At 39.9% G+C, this 18,816-nt stretch overlaps 1 protein-coding gene across 1 annotated transcript in view; it reads left to right on the top strand.

Annotated features, from left to right (window-relative positions):
* SEL1L2 (SEL1L2 adaptor subunit of SYVN1 ubiquitin ligase) overlaps window positions 1-18,816 on the top strand; it is a 72,945-nt gene that overhangs the window by 46,232 nt on the left and 7,897 nt on the right. Inside the window, exons 10-15 of the mRNA XM_045194832.2 lie at window positions 4,594-4,656; window positions 5,207-5,294; window positions 9,584-9,732; window positions 10,869-11,034; window positions 11,133-11,207; window positions 15,784-15,956. Coding sequence (XP_045050767.2) covers window positions 4,594-4,656; window positions 5,207-5,294; window positions 9,584-9,732; window positions 10,869-11,034; window positions 11,133-11,207; window positions 15,784-15,956 — 714 coding nt within the window. The remainder of the gene's footprint in view (window positions 1-4,593; window positions 4,657-5,206; window positions 5,295-9,583; window positions 9,733-10,868; window positions 11,035-11,132; window positions 11,208-15,783; window positions 15,957-18,816) is intronic.

The following is an 18,816-nucleotide window of genomic DNA, read 5'->3' as shown; positions in this document are numbered from 1 at the left end:
AGGAAGAATTAATATCATTAAAATGTCCGTATTACCCAAAACAACCTATAAATTCATGCAATTCCTATCAAAATACAAATGGTATTTTTTCACAGACCTGGAACAAGTATTCTAAAAATGTATGTGGAAGCAAAAAGACCTGAATAACCACAGCAATCTTGAGATAGAAGAGCAAAGTTGAAGGTGTCATGCTACCTGATATCAAACTATACTACAAGGCTATGGTAATCAAAACAGCATGTTATTGGAATAAAAACCAACATAGAGGTAATGCAAAACATCAGAGAACTCAGAAATAAACACACATCTATGTAGTCAATTAATATATGGAAAAAGATGCTCAACATCACTAATCATCAGAGAAATTCTAATTAAAACCATAATGAGATACCACCTCACACCTGTCAGGATGGCTGTCACCAATAAATCAACAAACAATAAGTGCTGGCAAGGATATGGAGAGAAGAAACCTTGTGTACTGTTGGTGGGGATGCAGATTGGTGCAACCAGTGTCAAAAACAGTATGGAGTTTCCTCAGAAAATTAAAATGCAATTACTTTATATAACCCAGCAATTCCACTTCTGGGTATATACCAAAAGAAACCCAAAACACTAATTCAAAAGAACATATGCACCCCTGTGTTCATTGTAGCAGTTATTAACAGTAGCCAAGATATGTAAGCAACCCAAGTGTACATCAATAAACAGTGGATAAAAAACTGGCAGTACTTATATACAATGGAATATTACTCAGCCACAAAAATGAATGAAATCTTACCATTTGTGACAGCACAGATGGACCTAGAGGGTATTAGGCTAAATAAAATAAGTCAGTCAGACAAAGAGAGATGCCATATGATATAACTTATACACAGAATGTAAGGAACAGTACAAATGAACAAACACTTACAGACTCATAGATATAAAGAATAGACTAATGGTTGCCAGAGTGGAGAGGGATTTGGGGACTGGGTGAAAAAGTAAAGGAACTGAGATGTACAGGTTTATAGTTACAAGATAAGCATGGGAATGTAAATTATAGCATAGGAAATGTAATCTATAACATTGCAATAACTGCCTATGTTGTCAGGTGGGTACTAGAAATATTGGGGGAACACTTTGTGAAATATATGACTATCTAACCACTATGCTGAACATGTGAAACTAATAAATATACTGAATGTAAACTGTAACTGAAAAAATTTTTAATTAAGAAATAAAATAAAATAAGATGAAAACCAAAACAATTCAGATAGCTAGAAAGTGAAATTTCTCATAATTTCATCATAATGGTTTGATGTATATTTTCCCAGAATTTCCAATGAAATATATTTTTTAAATTCAATTTATTTTATTTTTTTATTGTTGCTCAATTACAATTGCCCTCCTTTTTCACCATTATTCTCCCCTGTCCTGCCTGCCCCCACCTCTCCCACATTCAGTCCTCCCCAACCATTGTCCTTGTCCATGGGTCCTTTATACATGTTCCTTGACTTGACCCTTCCCCTTCTTTCACTCATTATCCCCCACCCCCTCCCCTCTGGTCACTGTCAGTTTATTCTTTATTTCAATGTCTCTGGTTTGTTTTGCTCGCTTGTTTGTTTTATTGATTAGGTCCCACTTACAGGTGAGATCATATGGTATCTGCCTTTCACCACCTGCTTACTTCACTTAGCATAATGCTCTCCAGTTCCTCCATGCTGCCACAAATGGTAGGAGTTCCTTCTTTCTTTCTGCTGTGTAGTATTCCATTGTGTAAATGTACCACAGTTTTTTTATCCACTTTTTTACTGATGGGCACTTAGGCTGTTTCCAGCACTTGGCTATTATAAATTGCATGGTTATGAACATTGGGGTTTCGGGATACTTAGGGTATAATCTCAGCAGTGGAATTGCCTGGTCAAAAGGAAGTTCCATTTTTAGTTTTCTGAGGAAATTCCATTCTGTTTGCCATAGTGGCTGCACTAGTCTGCATTCCCACCAACAGTGTACTGGGGTTCCTTTTTCTCCACAACCTCTCCAACACTTGTTGGTTATTGATTTGTGTGTGATGGCCATTTTCACCAGTGTGGAATGGTATTTCGTTGCATTTTAATTTGCATCTCTCTGAAGGCTAGTGATGCTGAGCATCCTTTCATATGTCTATGGGCCCTCTGTATGTCATCCTTGGAGAAGTGTTTGTTCAGGTCCTTTGCCCACTTTTCAATTGGATTGTCTGTCTTCCTGGTGTGGAGTTGTGTGAATTCTTCATATATTTTGGAGATCAAACCCTTGTCTGAGGTAACATTGGCAAGTGTATTTTCCCATATGGTTGGTTCCCTTGAAATATACATTTATTTTTTAAATGTAACTGCCTAGAGCAGATAATGAGAACCTGCCACTACCTTTAGACAGGGCAGGTACTCTCTGGCTTGCCTCAGTCTCCACCACTCCATAAACTGGTTTAATGCACTTCTTACATTACCTGCATGGTCATTCCTGACCTGAGTGTTATAAAAGGGTACTTTGGGCCTTAAACAGTTGGGGAGTCATCCAATGAGCCCCTGGTTTCCCAGGGTCTCTCTCAGAGAAGAAAAGTAATTTGTCCCCACTACTCTAATCTTTGTCCTTCTCTCTTGTTCACTTCCCTCCTCTCATTCCTCTTCCCTTCCTTTTTTCTCAACCGCTATATGAGGGTAATTAGAAGAAGACAGACTCAGTAGATTTTATCACATCTATCACATCAGTCCTTATCATCAGACCAGACTATTCTAATACTCCTAGGACCACAAGTAGATGTTCTTGGGGAGAAGAAGGAAGAAGAGAGCAGACATATACCACCTGCTTTAAATTTAGGTGCATTCTCCTTAAGAATTCTTATAGTAGCTGGCCCTTTGATATTAACAGGCCCAAACTTTGAAGTCTTAAAGTAGTCTTTAAACTATGCCTTCTCTAGTTATGTGCTATTCCTGTATCACTGGAGGGGGGGGAGGGGGGAGGGTACTCTGGCTCCATCCACAACAATTACATTTAGGTGGTAACAAGATATCTGGAGAATTTTCTGTTAGAACTAAAGTTCCTGAGGAAATACTATAAATCAATAAAACAAACCTACAGATCTGCTGAATGAAAGATAAATGGCCAAATATGACTCCTCACTAAGTCACCATAGGGTGAAATGCATGATGGAAGATAGAAAGAAAAAGTGATGCCCTGACTGATGTAGCTCAGTTGGCTGTTGGCTGGACATTGTCCCACAAAGAGAAAGGTCACTGGTTGATTCCCGGTCAGGGCACATGCCTGGGTTGTGGGCCCAGTCCCCAGTCAAGGTGTGTGTAAGAGGCAACCAATGGACGTTTCTCTCTGACATCAATGTTTCTCTCCCTCTTTTTCTCCCTCCCTTCCTCTCTAAAAATAAATAAATGAAAATCTTTAAAAAAAATTTTAAAGAAAGAAAAAGTAAATCTTCTGGTAGGGAAATTACTTTCAAGGTTTACTTTCTTTAAGGATTAATATGCTAAATATCAATACATTTGAACATGTGCTAAATGCTAAAGTGCTGAATACTCCATTCCCTAGACAATTCAGAATACAAATCAGAAAAAGAAATTGCAATTAATCATCAAATGGAAAAGAAAAAATTGGTGATGTTATAAATGAGTCAAATTTGAATAAAGAAACATATTCCAACAATGCTTGACTATCCATAATGGCTCATTAAAATTCACACTCCCTAAAATGTTATTGGGCATTTATGGTAATCTCCTTTGAGCAAAGCAGGTGACAAGTATCTGCATAGACTTCTCCCTTCTGGAAAACTCCTATATATCCTTCAAAACCTAGGTCAAATGTAACTATTTCTGCCAACTCAATCCCCTCAGACCCTAGTCTTATCCAGGCCTTTGAGTGTCCCTCTTCTAGGTACCTGCAACACACTTGATCTCTTTCTACTATAGGACTTACCACATTTGACATGACCACTTTAAGAGGGCCTACCTAGTGAGTCAGCCCACTAGGCAAGGATCATGGTGTATTCATCTTCTAACTTTTACCTCTTAACTCTGTCCCATGCCTTTTATGGACTCACACACAAAGCAAGCACTAAATAAAAGCTGAATGAAAGAATGGAGGAAAGATTTGAATTTAATTTACCTTTTCTTCAGTCAGAATGAGTTATGAACCTGGGTGGTGTGGCTCAGTGGATTCAGCACCGGCCTGTGAACCAAAGGGTCACCAGTTGGATTCCCAGTCAGGGCACGTGCCTGGGTTGCAGGCTACATCCCCAGTATGGGGCACACGAGAGGCAACCACACATTGATGTTTCTCTCCCTCTCATTCTCCCTCCCTTCCCTTCCCTTCTCTCTAAAAATAAATAAATAGATAGATAGATAGATAGATAGATAAAATCTTTTAAAAATCTTTTTAAAAAGAGTTATGAAGGTATAAAGGAGAAACTAGAGAGGGTCAGAATAACTTGCCAACTGCCTGATTAAACTGCCTTGATTAATTACCAACTGGGTAATGTCAAGTAGTTTGAATGATTTTTTCAGTAATTGTCCTTACCTTACCATTAATTCTTCTCGAACTTTACTTGGATTTTTAAAACTGTTCTAGGGCAATGCAATTGGTCTTCACGGGCTTGGTCTTCTTTATTTTTATGGAAAAGGAGTTCCTGTGGTAAGTTAAATAATTTATCATTTCAACTTGTCTCTAGCATTTGTAGGGTAAAATTCATGGTCATTGATTAAGTCAAAGAAATTAGTCTCTATTACCTGTTCTGCCAAACTATCATATGTGATAATAGAGAATAAAATGATCTAGTGAAATATTTGCCAAAGAGACATAAAACAACCTGGCAACAAGAATAGCAACCCTATTCATTACCTAAGGAATAGTAACCTAATATAATGGTAACTTTACAAATCTTCTAACCCTGAGGATTTTTTTTTGATAATTTATCTTTTTAGCATAACCTCTGTCTTTGAGTGACCTTCCCCAGTATCTGACAAAACTTACTGTCACTGTAGGAAATGACACAATTTATATCAAAAATGAGATAATTATTTCCTAGCATGATCTAATAAATAAAATGTATAATACTTCTAGTACTATTTTAATTAGCCTAAATCACATAGAATGCTATCTATACTCTTTTAAAAAATGGAAGATAATTTTACCATGTAGTTATACATACACCTCTGAGTAATACAGTGTAATTATCTTGCAGAATTATGCTGAAGCACTTAAATACTTTCAGAAAGCTGCAGAGAAAGGATGGCCCAATGCACAGTTTCAATTAGGCTTCATGTACTACTGTAAGTGCTATGAATATGATGTTTAAATCTACTCTTTTTTAACAAAAATCAAGGGACTGGTGTGTGTGGTTTACATAGAACACTCAGATAGCAATTTGAAAAGGAATGTGAGGAAGACAGAAGGAGGAGAACCAAGATGGAGGCGTAGGTAGACACACTGCGCCTCCTCACACAACCAGAACTGACTGAAAATCGAATGGCAAGGAAGTCCGACACCAAGTAGATAAAAAAGAAACATACATCCAGACAGGTAGGAGGGGCGGAGACGGGCACCGGGGTGGAGAGGACTCACGTGGCCGTGGCAGGACCGAGACTGGTGGAGTGTGGGATGAACGGGGCAGGCAGTCTGACCACTAGCAGACCCTGCGGCCCCCCATTCGCACACAGATAAACCGAGAGGGCCGGACTCAAGAGTGGCGGAGAACAGGGCAGGCAGAGCAGCGGGTAGCACCCCGCAGCCCCACATTCGCACATAGATAAACCAGGACGAACAGCCGGGAGTGAAGCAGACCTCGTAACCCAGGGCTCCAGCTCGGGGAAATAAAGCCTCAAACCTCTGATTGAAAACGTCTGTGGGGGTTGGGGCGGCAGCTGGAGAAACTCCCACCTCACAGGAGAGGTCGTTGGAGAGACCCACAGGGGCCTAGAGCATGCACAAGCCCACCCACTTGGGAACCAGCACCAGAGGGGCCTGGTTCGATTGTGGGTAGCGGAGGCAGTGACTGAAATCCGGTGGAGAGTGGAGCAAGCACCATTGCTCCCTCTCGGCCCCTCCCCCATGTACAGTGTCAGAGGCAGCCACCAGCGTTACCCCGCCCCCCGGGAACACCTAAAGCTCCGCCCCTTAAAGTAACAGACACACCAAGACAAAAAAATAAAAATAAAAGGCCCAAATGACAGAACACTTCAAAGCTCCAGAAATAATTCAACTAAGCAGTGAACACATAGCCAACCTATCAGATGCACAGTTCAAAACACTGGTAAGTAGGACGCTCACAGAATTGGTTGAATTTGGTCGAAAACTAGATGAAAAAATGAAGCCTATGCTAAGAGAAACAAAGGAAAATGTACAGGGACCCAATAGTGATGCGAAGGAAACTGGGACTCAAATCAATGGTGTGGACCAGAAGGAAGAAAGAAACATCCAACCAGAAAAGAATGAAGAAACAAGAATTCAAAAAAATGAGGAGAGGCTTAGAAGCCTCCAGGACATCTTGAAACGTTCCAACATCCGAATTATAGGGGTGCCAGAAGGAGAAGAGGAAGAACAAAAAACTGAAAACTTATTTGAACAAATAATGAAGGAGAACTTCCCCAATCTGGCAAAGGAAATAGACTTCCAGGAAGTCCAGGAAGCTCAGAGAGTCCCAAAGAAGCTGGACCCAAGGAGGAACACACCAAGGCACATCATAATTACATTACCCAAGATTACACAGAAGGAGAGAATCTTAGAAGCAGCCAGAGAAAAGGACACAGTTACCTACAAAGGAGTTCCCATAAGACTGTCAGCTGATTTCTCAAAAGAGACCTTACAGGCAAGAAGGGACTGGCAAGAAGAATTCAAAGTCATGAAAGGCAAGGACCTACATCCAAGATTACTGTATCCAGCAAAGCTATTATTTAGAATGGAAGGGCAGATAAAGTGCTTCTCAGATAAGTTCAAGTTAAAGGAGTTCATCATCACCAAGCCCTTATTATATAAAATGTTAAAGGGACTTATCTAAGAAAAAGAAGATAAAAAATGTGAACAATAAAAATGACAGCAAACTCACAGTTATTAACAACCACACCTACAACAAACACAAAAGCAAACTAAGCAAACATCTAGAACAGGAATGGAACCACAGAAATGGAGATCACATGGAGGGTTATCAATAGGGGAGTGGGAGGGGGAGAGAGGGGGGAAAGGTACAGAGAATAAATAACATAAATGATAGCTGGAAAACAGACAGGGGGAGGGTAAGAATAGTGTAGGAAATGTAGAAGCCAAAGAACTTATAAGTATGACCCATGGACATGAACTATAGGGGGGGAATGTGGGAGGGAGGGGGTGGGCAGGATGGAGTTGAGTGAAGGGGGGGAATGGGACAACTGTAATAGCATAATCAATAAATATATTAAAAAATAAAATTAAAATTAAAAAAAAAAGAAGATACAAGGAAAGAATGCCTGTTGGGAGAGGAGGCAAGGAGGTACAGAGTCAGAAGCACACTTTTGAAAAGGTTAAATTTGAGGTACCTTGTGATATCCAATACACATACCTAGAAGCAAGTTATGAACCTCACAAGAAAGGTCAAACTTGTAGGTGTTTGTTAAGAACAGCTGAGGTATCCAAGGGAACGGAGTGTGTGAGAGAGAGAAGCAGAGGGCCATGGTTGGAAATCTGGTGATCTTTGGTGTCATGTTAAAGAGATGGGCAGAGATCAAAAGAAGACTGAAAAGGCATATGGTCAAAGGAGTAGGGGGGAAAGTGATCTTAAGGAACCCAAATATAGAACTTTCAAGAAAGAGTAAATGAATAAGCACCCCTGATTCTCAATTTTCAAAGGAAGGAAGGAAGGAAGTGAGAGAGGGAGGAAGCAAGTGAGAGAGGAAGGAAGGGTTGAATATCCATGGGCTTGTGAATATTGAGGATGTTAGTGAGGTCATTGGAGTGATTGGTGTAGCAGCCAGACACAGCATGTTGAAATGTGAGTGGAAAGTGAGGAAGCAGGTGAGTAAAAATTATTTTTTGGAAGTGCTACACTTAAATGGAAGGAGAGAGATGTAGTGGTAGCATGACAGGGACCAAAAACCAAGAGGGAGTTGATTTTAAGATGGTGAGAAATGTTAGTATAATTTTTTACAGAAGAAAGTAAACCAATCAATGAACATGGTTAATGAATCAGGGGAGAGATGAAATAATTGATGAAAAGGGGTTCTGGAAAATGTTGGGTGGCTTTAGGATCTATATGCTTGATACAGAGGAGGGATTTCTCATACTCAAAGATGAAGGCAGGGAGAAAAGGATGATGCATATGTGTTTCTGAGAGACGGGGGAAAGAGGAAGGTGAGGATTTCCTCAGTGCACTAGCAGTTACAAAATTGCTTCCAAGAACAAAGGTAGAGTGATTGGTGTAGGAGATCTTAGAAAGCCATGAAGATTTATAATAATCTCTGTGGGGACTGAGATGGGGCATGGTCAAGGCAGGTACCAGGAGATCTGAACATACTTGAGTCACTGAACTAAGTCAGTGAGGTTGGGACTGAACTTTCCATCAAAGGTTGGGCTAGCATAACAGTAGGCTGCATCATCAAAGAGGTCACAGCTGGTCAAAAAGTCAGCTGGCATTTTCCACGGTAGCCCAAGGGAGGGCTTATTCTGTGCTGTCTTGGGGAGTTGTCTAAGATGGCCTTATTTCTCTAGTTTATTCCAAATCACAGGCTCAGGACTATCAGACTCCTTTAAGTTTCTACAGTAAGAGTAATAGTAATAGCTAATGCTTATTAGTCTTTATATGTATTAACTCATTTAGTTATCTCAAAATGTCTACGGGATTTCCCACAGTTTATAGGTGTTCAAACAGAGCTGTACTGTGGTTAAACTTCTTGGCCAAGATCACAGTGAAGCTGGGATTCATATCCAAGCAATCTGCCCCTACAGCGTTTGCTCATATCCACTACATGGCTTGCTTCTAAAGGCTATGAAACGTTAGTGCGGGAGGGGAATGTAAGGACCAACTACTGAAAGCCCCTCCTTTTGCAAATGAAGTGCCTGGAGATGCCCAACTCACAAAGAAGAGCCAGAACCAGGGTCCCAGCTGCTAGGCATGTGTTAATTACCGCCCCTTGCTCCAAGCCTGAGTTGAGTACCAGCAAGAGCCTCCAGGAGCTGGGTTTTGCCTGCCGCAAACTCCATACTTATGGCTGGGAGAAGCTATACTGCTTTCCTAGTATAAAGGCATGACAAGGATGGAGAGACACATCATGGTGAGGCTTCTGGTCCTCAGAGACCACCAATTGCTCTCCTATTTATTAACTTTTATTATGCTATATTGAGAAGATATTTTCATGAGACTAAACAGTCCTTCACGTTTCTGAATATTTTCAAAAACAAAAGTTTCCATATTCCTACTTATAATCAAACTCAACCCCCCCACCCCCAAAACAGTGGCCCTAGAACAGCCTAATTTTTGGTTGGCTTTTCCCATTCCGTTTAAAATAGCAGGCATCACTATGACCATTATATACAAAGATTATGATATGAAAAAAATAAATAAAGGGTGACTCAAAATGATTTTAATTTTCAGCTGGCTCTGGAGTATGGAAGGATTATAAACTTGCCTTCAGATACTTTTACTCGGCATCTCAGAGTGGGCAGCCCCTCGCCATTTATTACCTGGCTGAGATGTACGCGACAGGAACAGGAGTATTGAGATCATGCAGAACTGCTGTGGAGGTAAATGATGAGATGTTGTTAAAGTACTTTTAGTTTATCATACAGAAGAAGTGATACTGCCCTGAAATTGTTGGTGCCTTTGATTTTATAGATATTACCTCTTTTCTTCCAGTTGACAATGTGAACCCTGATAGTTGTCAGGGGAGAAAAGCACTGATGTAACTCAGACTGGGAAACGGAGGAAGAGAAATGATCCCTCTGCTCTTGCGTTTGGCTTTCATCAGTTCAGAGCTCCCTCAGAATTCAGTTAAGGAGCCCTGTTTCAGTCTTCAATCAAATCACCAGGGCAATTTGTCACTTCTAGTGGGATCAGGCAATGCAACTTAGGAAATGAAAGGCTTGATCTAGCCTAGAAAATGTAGTTCGCTTCTTCCCCAAAAGCTGGGTCCTCAGGTATTTTATGATTTGGTTGACAACTGAAAAAGTGAATTATTTCAGCCTGAGCCAGGAATATACTTTTCAAAAGAATGCTTTTAGGACCTTAATGCCTTTCTTTGATTTATTAAATGCTTCCACTGCACCAATATAAATGCCTCCATGTTGCTATCTGGCCTGTCTGAAACTCATTTCAAAAGCTGCCAGATAATAATCTATCTTTAGATTTGCTCCTTTGCCAACTCCCTAATGAATTATGCATGGCCAACCTCTTTCAGTTACATAAGGGCTATTCAGCTAAGTTGACATTTGTCCCCATAGAACTCTACACAGCTCCCTTATGGTTATGTCACCTACACCCCCAGGCACTGTCTTCCCTTCATTCTCTCCTTTCCACATCAGCTTCGGCCTTATAACTCCCCTCTCAGAGCAGCAGTGCCCAGGAAGGCTCTTTGTTTAAAAACAGAGGTCGATACAGTCTTGTCCTGCCGAATAGCCTCCAACTCAGGAAAGTTTATTATAAAATATAAAAAATGCCTCAGGAAGTTTCAGCTCAAGACAAAAAAGAAAAGGCCACTTATAATCTTTGTCTCCATGAACGGTATTAACTCTTAACCCTAAATCATTTGCAAAAGCCGTGCTTTAGACCAGAAATCCTTGTCTGACTGGCCAGCAGGAGCTGAAGAATGATGTCATTTATCTTTTACCTGGAATGAAGTATATTGGCTAATTAATCTATTTGATTTCTCTTCCATGTGCAGCTCTATAAAGGCGTCTGTGAACTAGGCCACTGGGCTGAGAAATTCCTGACAGCATACTTTGCCTATAAGGATGGTGATATAGATTCTTCTCTTGCTCAGTATGCACTACTTGCAGAAATGGGCTATGAAGTAGCTCAAAGCAATTCAGCATTCATTTTGGAATCTAGTAAGATAAATTAAAATTCCCTAACCGCACATATTCATATGTGACTTTACTACAAGGGCATTTTAAGTCTTCCTAATGGAATGTCTCCTTTATTTTAGAAAAGGCTAAAATTATTGAAAAAGAAAAGATGTATCCAATGGCACTTCTCCTGTGGAATCGAGCTGCAATTCAAGGTATAGAACCTAGATAAATTACCTGTTCCCTGTCCACTATTAGTCATCTCATTTGCTACAGCTGAGTTTCTTGGGCACATGGGCAGAGTTTTGTAGAATATCAAGTAGGTGGTATTTCAAATTGTACTGACGTTAGGGTTAGCCTTTGGTTACTGTCATTTCTAAACCTTTCTTTTCTTTGGTATTCTCAAGGTTCTCACTTTAGCAAACCATATGAATTGTTCTGTGGCTCTGTCTCTATGGCACCAGAACAGTTATTTGAAACATGACAGTTTTATTCAAGAAACCAGCTTTCTTGATCTGGATTCAGTCATTTGCTGAGCTTTTTCTGAATTTAATTAGCGATGTGATCTATGTCTCAATGAGTTTATAGGTAAAAGTACGTATGAATCTAAGACTTATTTGATTTCTCTTTTAAAATAGCATATTGATGATTACCACAAACTTTAGATCTCTATTATAACCATTTGCATGTAAGCATCAAAAGAAAAAAAAAAAAGAGTTAACTGACCAGATCCTCTTTCCTTTCCTGGAGTTCTCATGCCCCGCTTGAAGGGACCACATGTGGTAAGGAATGTTAAGATAGCATTGGTGGGGAAGCTTTGTATCACTATGTCTCATTCCATTCTTTCCCTAAAATTATATTACTAAGAGCAGAGAGATGCTGCAAAACTGTCACTGTTGGCATTTGTATATATGAGGAACTCTCCAGTAAGAGAGTAATTTTACTTCCAATTAAGTTTCTTAAAATTGTCCCATGCTGAGGCCAAATCACCCTTTCTTCAAGAAGTGAGTGAGATAAAAAATGATTCTCAGCTGATGCTAATATGAGGCAGAGGAAAAAGTCACAATGGTGCCTTCTCACACCCAGGTGTGCTGGTGACACAGCAGCAAGCCATCCATGCAATTTTAGTGAGGAATTCCCTAAAAAAGAAAAGTCTATGCTTTATAAATACAATAAAGACCTTGTTTGGAGTGAGAAATGGCACCAGCAACCTCTCAGGTATAGCAAATTAGCCCAATTGCAGCGCAAATACTAGTTTATTCCAAGCCAGGAAATGGTGTGGAAATTTCACCAAGGAAAAGAGCCATTGATAATGAGGGAACATTAATATTAAACAGAATTCACCAATATAATAATGTCAGGCCACTAAAAATAATTACATGTCACAAGAGAGGTCAGGCATGAATGTCCCCAAAGATGTAGCTCACCTGAGGTTAGAAAATCCAGTAATGAAAGTTCTAATCAGTCACTGGTGGTGCTTCTTTCAGCAGTTACTGTATGCGAGGAGGGTGCTGAACCATCAGGACTCAGTCACTATCCTGTGACTGTATAATTGAAGGGGAAATCCCTACCACTGTCAAGTAACTCCTGGGAGCCTGTCAGGAACCCCACATGCCCCCAGTTAGTTCCCTAATTAGGGTGGAGCTGAATCCTCTGGACATCCTGCTTGTTCACTGCTTTCCATTCTCAGAGACTTCAGGGGTCCTGCTTACTGCTCATACAGCTCAAAAATGTACAGAAGTCCTGTCCTTTTGTGGTTATGGCACAGAAGGTATCTTAGGGTCAAAAGAAGGTACCTTTGGGCAAAATTGGAGATAGCGTGGGTTTCTCCTCAGGGCTCCTGGGGCTTCTTGCCTCTCCAGGTCCCTGCAGACCCCTTTCCTGGGCATCATTTCCATAAGGCCATACTGCCAGCTACCTGTACATCTGAAGCACCTGGGAAACGAAGCCTGATAACTAATACCTTGGCAGCTTAAGGATTTTATGCTCGTACCTCTACTCAGAAAGAGCTAAAGGTGGCTCATGGTACTACATTTTAATAGAGGATTCTAGAAGATTAAAAGAACTTCAGTGCCCAAAATAATCAATTCCGAAAGATTTTAGGCATTGCACTAGACCAAATGGTATTTGGAAGGAATCCTATAGCCCTTCATGATATACCTCAGATCATACCACACAGGGGAGTTCCTCCTTTTCCAGGCAAGCCTAGACTGTGCTAGAGCGATTGTCCACAGCTGAGATGAATGTCCTAGATGAGCATTCCCTCATCCGTCCAATCTGCATTGTCCTAGTGGATGGAACCATGTACCTCAAAGAGACCCTTAGAGGTCATCCCTAAGAGGTCTTCAAAAAAACTGAACTCTTGTATCATAAAATGTCATATGAATTTTTCCACTCTTGAATTTATCCATGCTTGTTGGAAAGTAAGATTCTAAAATTCTGAACATCTGGGGAAAGCATTTTCTAAAATTTTCCTGCCACGTCTATCCATTCATTTTACAAATACTTATCAAGTACCATTCTAGTTCTGGGACTATGCTAGTGGTCCAGAGCTTACAAGTTATTGCCCTATGAGAAAGAGAGAAACGAAGCTAGTAATCAAATAAAATAACTGGCATATGTTCTGTGAAGGAACTAAAACATGGAGATGAGATAGATAACTACTGTGGTAAGGGTTGAGCAGATCCCTGAGACAAGGTCTAGGAGGGAAGTGACATTTGTGGTAAGGCCTGAATTATGAGAAACTAGACACATGAAGAGTCAGAGAAATACCAAAGATGCCAGACAGAGGGACTTGAAGAATCTTAATGCAGAGATCTTTTTATATATATATATTTATTGATTATGCTATTACAGTTGTCCCATTTCCACCCCTTCACTCAACTCCATCCTGCCTACCCCCTCCCTCCCACATTCCCCCCCTATAGTTCATGTCCATGGGTCATACTTATAAGTTCTTTGGCTTCCAGATTTCCTATACTATTCTTACCCTCCCCCTGTCCATTTTCCACCTACCATATATGCTATTTATTCTCTGTACCTTTGCCCCCTTTCTCCCCCTCCCAATCCCCTATTGATAACCCTCCATGTGATCTCCATTTCTGTGGTTCTGTTTCTGTTCTAGTTGTTTGCTTAGTTTTCTTTTGTTTTGGTTTTAGGTGTGGTTGTTAATAATGCAGAGATCTTAAGGCAAAAATAAGCTCAGTGTGTTGAAGGATTATTAAGGAATGTTAAGAAGGCTAGAGCATATCAAGAAAGTGACGAGATAAAGCTAGTCAGGGAGGCAGAAGGTAGATGAAGCATGACTTGTACGTTAGGTAAGGAGTCTGGATATTACTGCAAGTGCAAACTAAAGCACTTGGAGGATTTAACACAGGGGAATAACATGATTAAATTTTACATTTTTAAAAATCATCTTGGCTGTTGTACAGAGAAAATGTTGATAAGATTCAAGAACAGTTTGGAGGCTATTATAGTATTCCAAGCTTGGACTAGATGTGGAAGAGAATGCAAGAAACAGGTGTGTTTTAGAAGTAGAACCAACTTGTGGATAGGTTTGGTGATGGAAATTAGGGAAAAGAATTAGAAATAATTTTCCTAGATTTTTACCCTGAACGTTGGTGGTACTGGTTCTGAGATAGGGAAGAAACTGATTTTGTTTGGGGGAGGGGGTAGCAGGGTGTTAAGAATCTCTGTTGAATGTTTTATGATTTAGATCCAAGTAGAGAAGTCAATACACAGTTACAAGAGCCTGGGGTTTGAGGAGAGACAGAACTACAGGTATGCATTCAGGAACAGTAAACATAAAGATAGCCACAAAACTAGACAAGATAACCTAGAGAAAGAGTTGAGATAGAGGACAGTAGTAGAAAGAGAAGGGGGGAGGGGAGGAGATAAAAGAAGGGAGAGGAGAAAGGGGAAAAAATAAGTGAAATAACAAGCCTTTGATATTTCAAAATTTAGAAGTTGGTTAGAGGAGAAGTCAGGCAAGTGTTAGAAAAGGGAGGCTTATGAGGCAGGAGGGAAATCAAGAGGCTGCAATGTCACTGATATCAAGAGAGAAAAGTGCTTGGGAAGATAGATGCAATGACTGCAGTGCTGCTTAGAGGTCCAGTGGGACAAGGACAGGGTAGTGGCCAATGTATTTGGCTGAATGGAGGTTATTGACAACCTTGAAAGTAGCAGTTTCATGCAGGAGGGGGGCAGATGCTAGATTGGAGTGGGTTGAAGAGTCTATGGGAGGTGAAGCTTTGGAGATGGTTAGTGTGAAAGGAATAAGAAATGGGAGTAGACACTGGGATAAAGAAAGGGTTTTTCTTCATAGAAAATACCAAGTGTGTTTGAATGACTGATTGGATTGATCTAGGAAAGGGAGAAACACATGATTCAGGAGAGTAAAGATTAGAAGTGAAATCTGAGAATTCGAGGGGTGAGATCCAGTTTCCCCAGAGTTGACCTACCTTCAAAACACAAAATTATAAGGTAAGATTCACAATTTTTTATGTTTTAAGAGCATTTATACCATACCATGAGAGTTACCCCGCAGAGAAGATGACTAGCATTTACTGTTATGTTTTGTATTCCATAAATTATATCTAACCCTGATTCTTGGATTCTGAGTTTAATTTTTTTCATATATATATATATATACACACACATACACATACACACACATATATACACACCATACATATACATATATATGTATATATATATATATATTCATAGGTTGAGTTACTAGGAAATGTATATGAATCATTTGAGTTCTTCTTTTTCTAATATTTCTATCAGGCAATGCGTTTGCTAGAATAAAAGTTGGAGATTACCATTACTATGGCTACGGAACTAAGGAGGACTATCAAACAGCAGCCACACATTACGGCATTGCAGCTCACAAACACCACAACGCACAAGCCATGTTCAATCTGGCGTATATGTATGAACATGGATTAGGTGTCGCAAAGGTAATTGTGTTGGTAATAATGGCTAGTAATGGCAGCTCTATTGGGAGGAAAATTTATAATTGTTTTGCATTTCATTGATGTCATCAAAATATAGAGGAAAGAAGAAAAAGATATAATACTTGCTAAGTCCCTCCTATGTGCCAACACATATTACTTACCCTAATAAGAAACCTATGAGGTAGAAGTTATTTTCTCCACTTATGCTCAAGGACATAACTAATGAGTAAAATAAATCTAGTCTAGGCCAATTTGATTTATAAGGTCATGGTTTTTCCAGAAATACTGGTGGACTCTGCCCCAACTCCCTTCTACCTCTGGGCCTTTTCCATTGACTCTAAAGCTCTCAGTAACAAAGAGAAAGTGGGAATGAGGTTAGAGGTGGAAAATGAAGTGGCATTAATCTAGAAACATCTTATGAAACACCCACTGGGTACATGACACAGTGCTGAGCACTCTAAAAAGTCCCAAGAAAATAGATCTCCACCCTTCAAAGATTACCTGTGACTTGAGGAGATGAGCCATATTCATTAAGAAAACAAGCTCACAGCCCTGGTTGGTGTGACTCAGTGGACTGAGCACTGGCCTGGGAACCAAAGAGTCACCAGTTTGATTCCCAATCAGGGCACATGGGTTGCAGGCCAGGACCCCCAGTAGGGGGCACATGAGATGCAACCACACATTGATGTTTATCTCCCTCTCTTTCTCCCTCCCTTTCCCTCTGTCTAAAAATAAATAAATAAAATCTTAAAAATAAAAAAAAGAAAACGAGCTCACAAGACAAGGAACTATTGGGTAAATAAATATCTTAGTAAGTGTAGTTAGGTAGAAAATGGCTTTGGATCTGATAGAGTGAGAGATGTATTAAATATCAATAATTACAATAGTCAGGTATTGGTTTATTATGTATACTATATCATTTAAATCACATGATCTCTCAATGAGATAAGCCCTATAATTGTCCTCAATGTATGCATCAAGAAACCGAAGTACAGAAAGGTAAAGTCACATGGCCAAGCTTGCAGAACTTACCAGTAGTGGTGTCAGAATTTGAACCCAGGACTGTTTGGCCCCATGTTTTGGGGGGCAAGAGTTGGCCTTGCATTGAGTCATTCTTAATGCTAAAGAACATGTTTCACTTCAGTGTTCATATTCTGGGCAGTATTTCTAGATCCAAATAAAGAGGGGTAATCAAATATTCTATGCTTTTTTTTAATGCTGTCTTTTTTCTTCCAGTTGTGCTAGTATTTGAGAATTAGCAGTAGGGAATTTCCTATCTGACAACTGCTAATGGTTCACATTGCAACCAAGGATGTCTTATTCAGGTCCTAAAAATCCAGGGGTGAAGATGCCTGCCTTCCTGTGCTCTACTATAGCCTGTTTTTTGGCTGATCACTTTTCATCAGCCCCAGCACCCGAAGCAGTGGAAAAAAATGTCAACTCCAAATCCAGTGTGTTTTCCCCATTCCTAGCAGCTGCAAGCTTCCTGTGTTTATAAAATTTGGGAAGTGGGAGATAATGGGTTTGGACTGTATACCTATATTAGATGATTCTTTAGATATAATTTAGCCACACCCAGGTCCCCTCCAACTGTTGTCACATCTGTAAAACAGGATTGTGATATCTGTCCTGCCCCAGGCTTTAAGGATAAAATGAATAAGCCTTTGTGAAAGGACTTTGTAGCTAGTGTGTGTGGAATGACTGGTATTTAGATCAGAAGAGAATGTGAGTGACTGCTACTGTAAGGGTTCAAAAAGATGAAAGGTTTTGTTCATCATTCTCCATGCAAAGCATAACAATGGTAAGAGGAGCATTGTATAAAAGATAAAAGTGACCCCACCCCATAGGTTAAAATCAAATTATTTCTCCAACCCCCCTTTGATTCAAGAAGGACTCAGAACACTGTCAGTTATGCCAGAGAGGCCACTCCCTGCTGGCACCATCTGGCCAGCTGTCTCAGAGGGTCTGCTTTTCCTCTTTGGAGTCACCGCTGATGGCTCTCCTAGGCACTTTCTTCACAATGTCTGATAGCAGTTGTCAAGACATGTATTTCATACCTTTAGAAAAACTTTTGAAGTTTCTTTATTGTCACATTTCTGTTCTTTTCTGTCAGGGTTTCTGTTTTATCATGGGTAGTTAGTTCATTTTGATCAGTCTCTCAGACACTGACATACATATTTTCTACAGCAAGTCTCTCCATGTAAAAAACAGTAACATACATGCATGCATGCACACAGGCGCACACACACACAGGGGCTGCACTTAACCTCAGACCTGGATATGGGAACTTCATATTTAGTTAATGAGGGGCCATTGCTCTTTGTCTTTATTAATTTCTTCTGTTTAGCAATTAGAAAATACTAACCAAGTACTCAGATGCCAAGTGTATTAATTCTGTTATCTCACAGGTTAACAAGGAGATACCACCTTTTCTAATTCTTCAATGAATATTTTTAAATGAATATCTTAAAATGAACAAGTCCAGACTTTGTTCCCAGGGATTAGAACAGGTTTTCCCAGCACTTAAATCACCCAGCAATTAATCATTTCTTCAGCAAGGCACCTCACAATCCTCTTTATTAATCCTTGTGCAACCAGTGGAAAAGATGAGTGTAATAATATTACTAGGATTTCTTTGACCATCAAAAAGTATGTAGAGTAGAATCAGGTTTTATAAACTCTGTATTCAAGCCCTCTAAGAGAAGAAAGTGAAATATAAATCGACTCACAGTCAATGTAAAACTACAGGTCATCATTATCCTCTACTTTTAGAGAGAACACTGGGATCAGGGAGATGTAGGAGAGTTGTCCTCATAGCTGCACTGAGAACACGTCACTCCTCAATTTCTGACTTCTGATTAAG

The sequence above is a fragment of the Desmodus rotundus genome, chromosome 6 (assembly GCF_022682495.2).
Source record: "Desmodus rotundus isolate HL8 chromosome 6, HLdesRot8A.1, whole genome shotgun sequence".
NCBI classification, from domain to species: Eukaryota; Metazoa; Chordata; class Mammalia; order Chiroptera; family Phyllostomidae; genus Desmodus; species Desmodus rotundus.
This window is presented reverse-complemented; position numbering and strand designations above follow the sequence as displayed.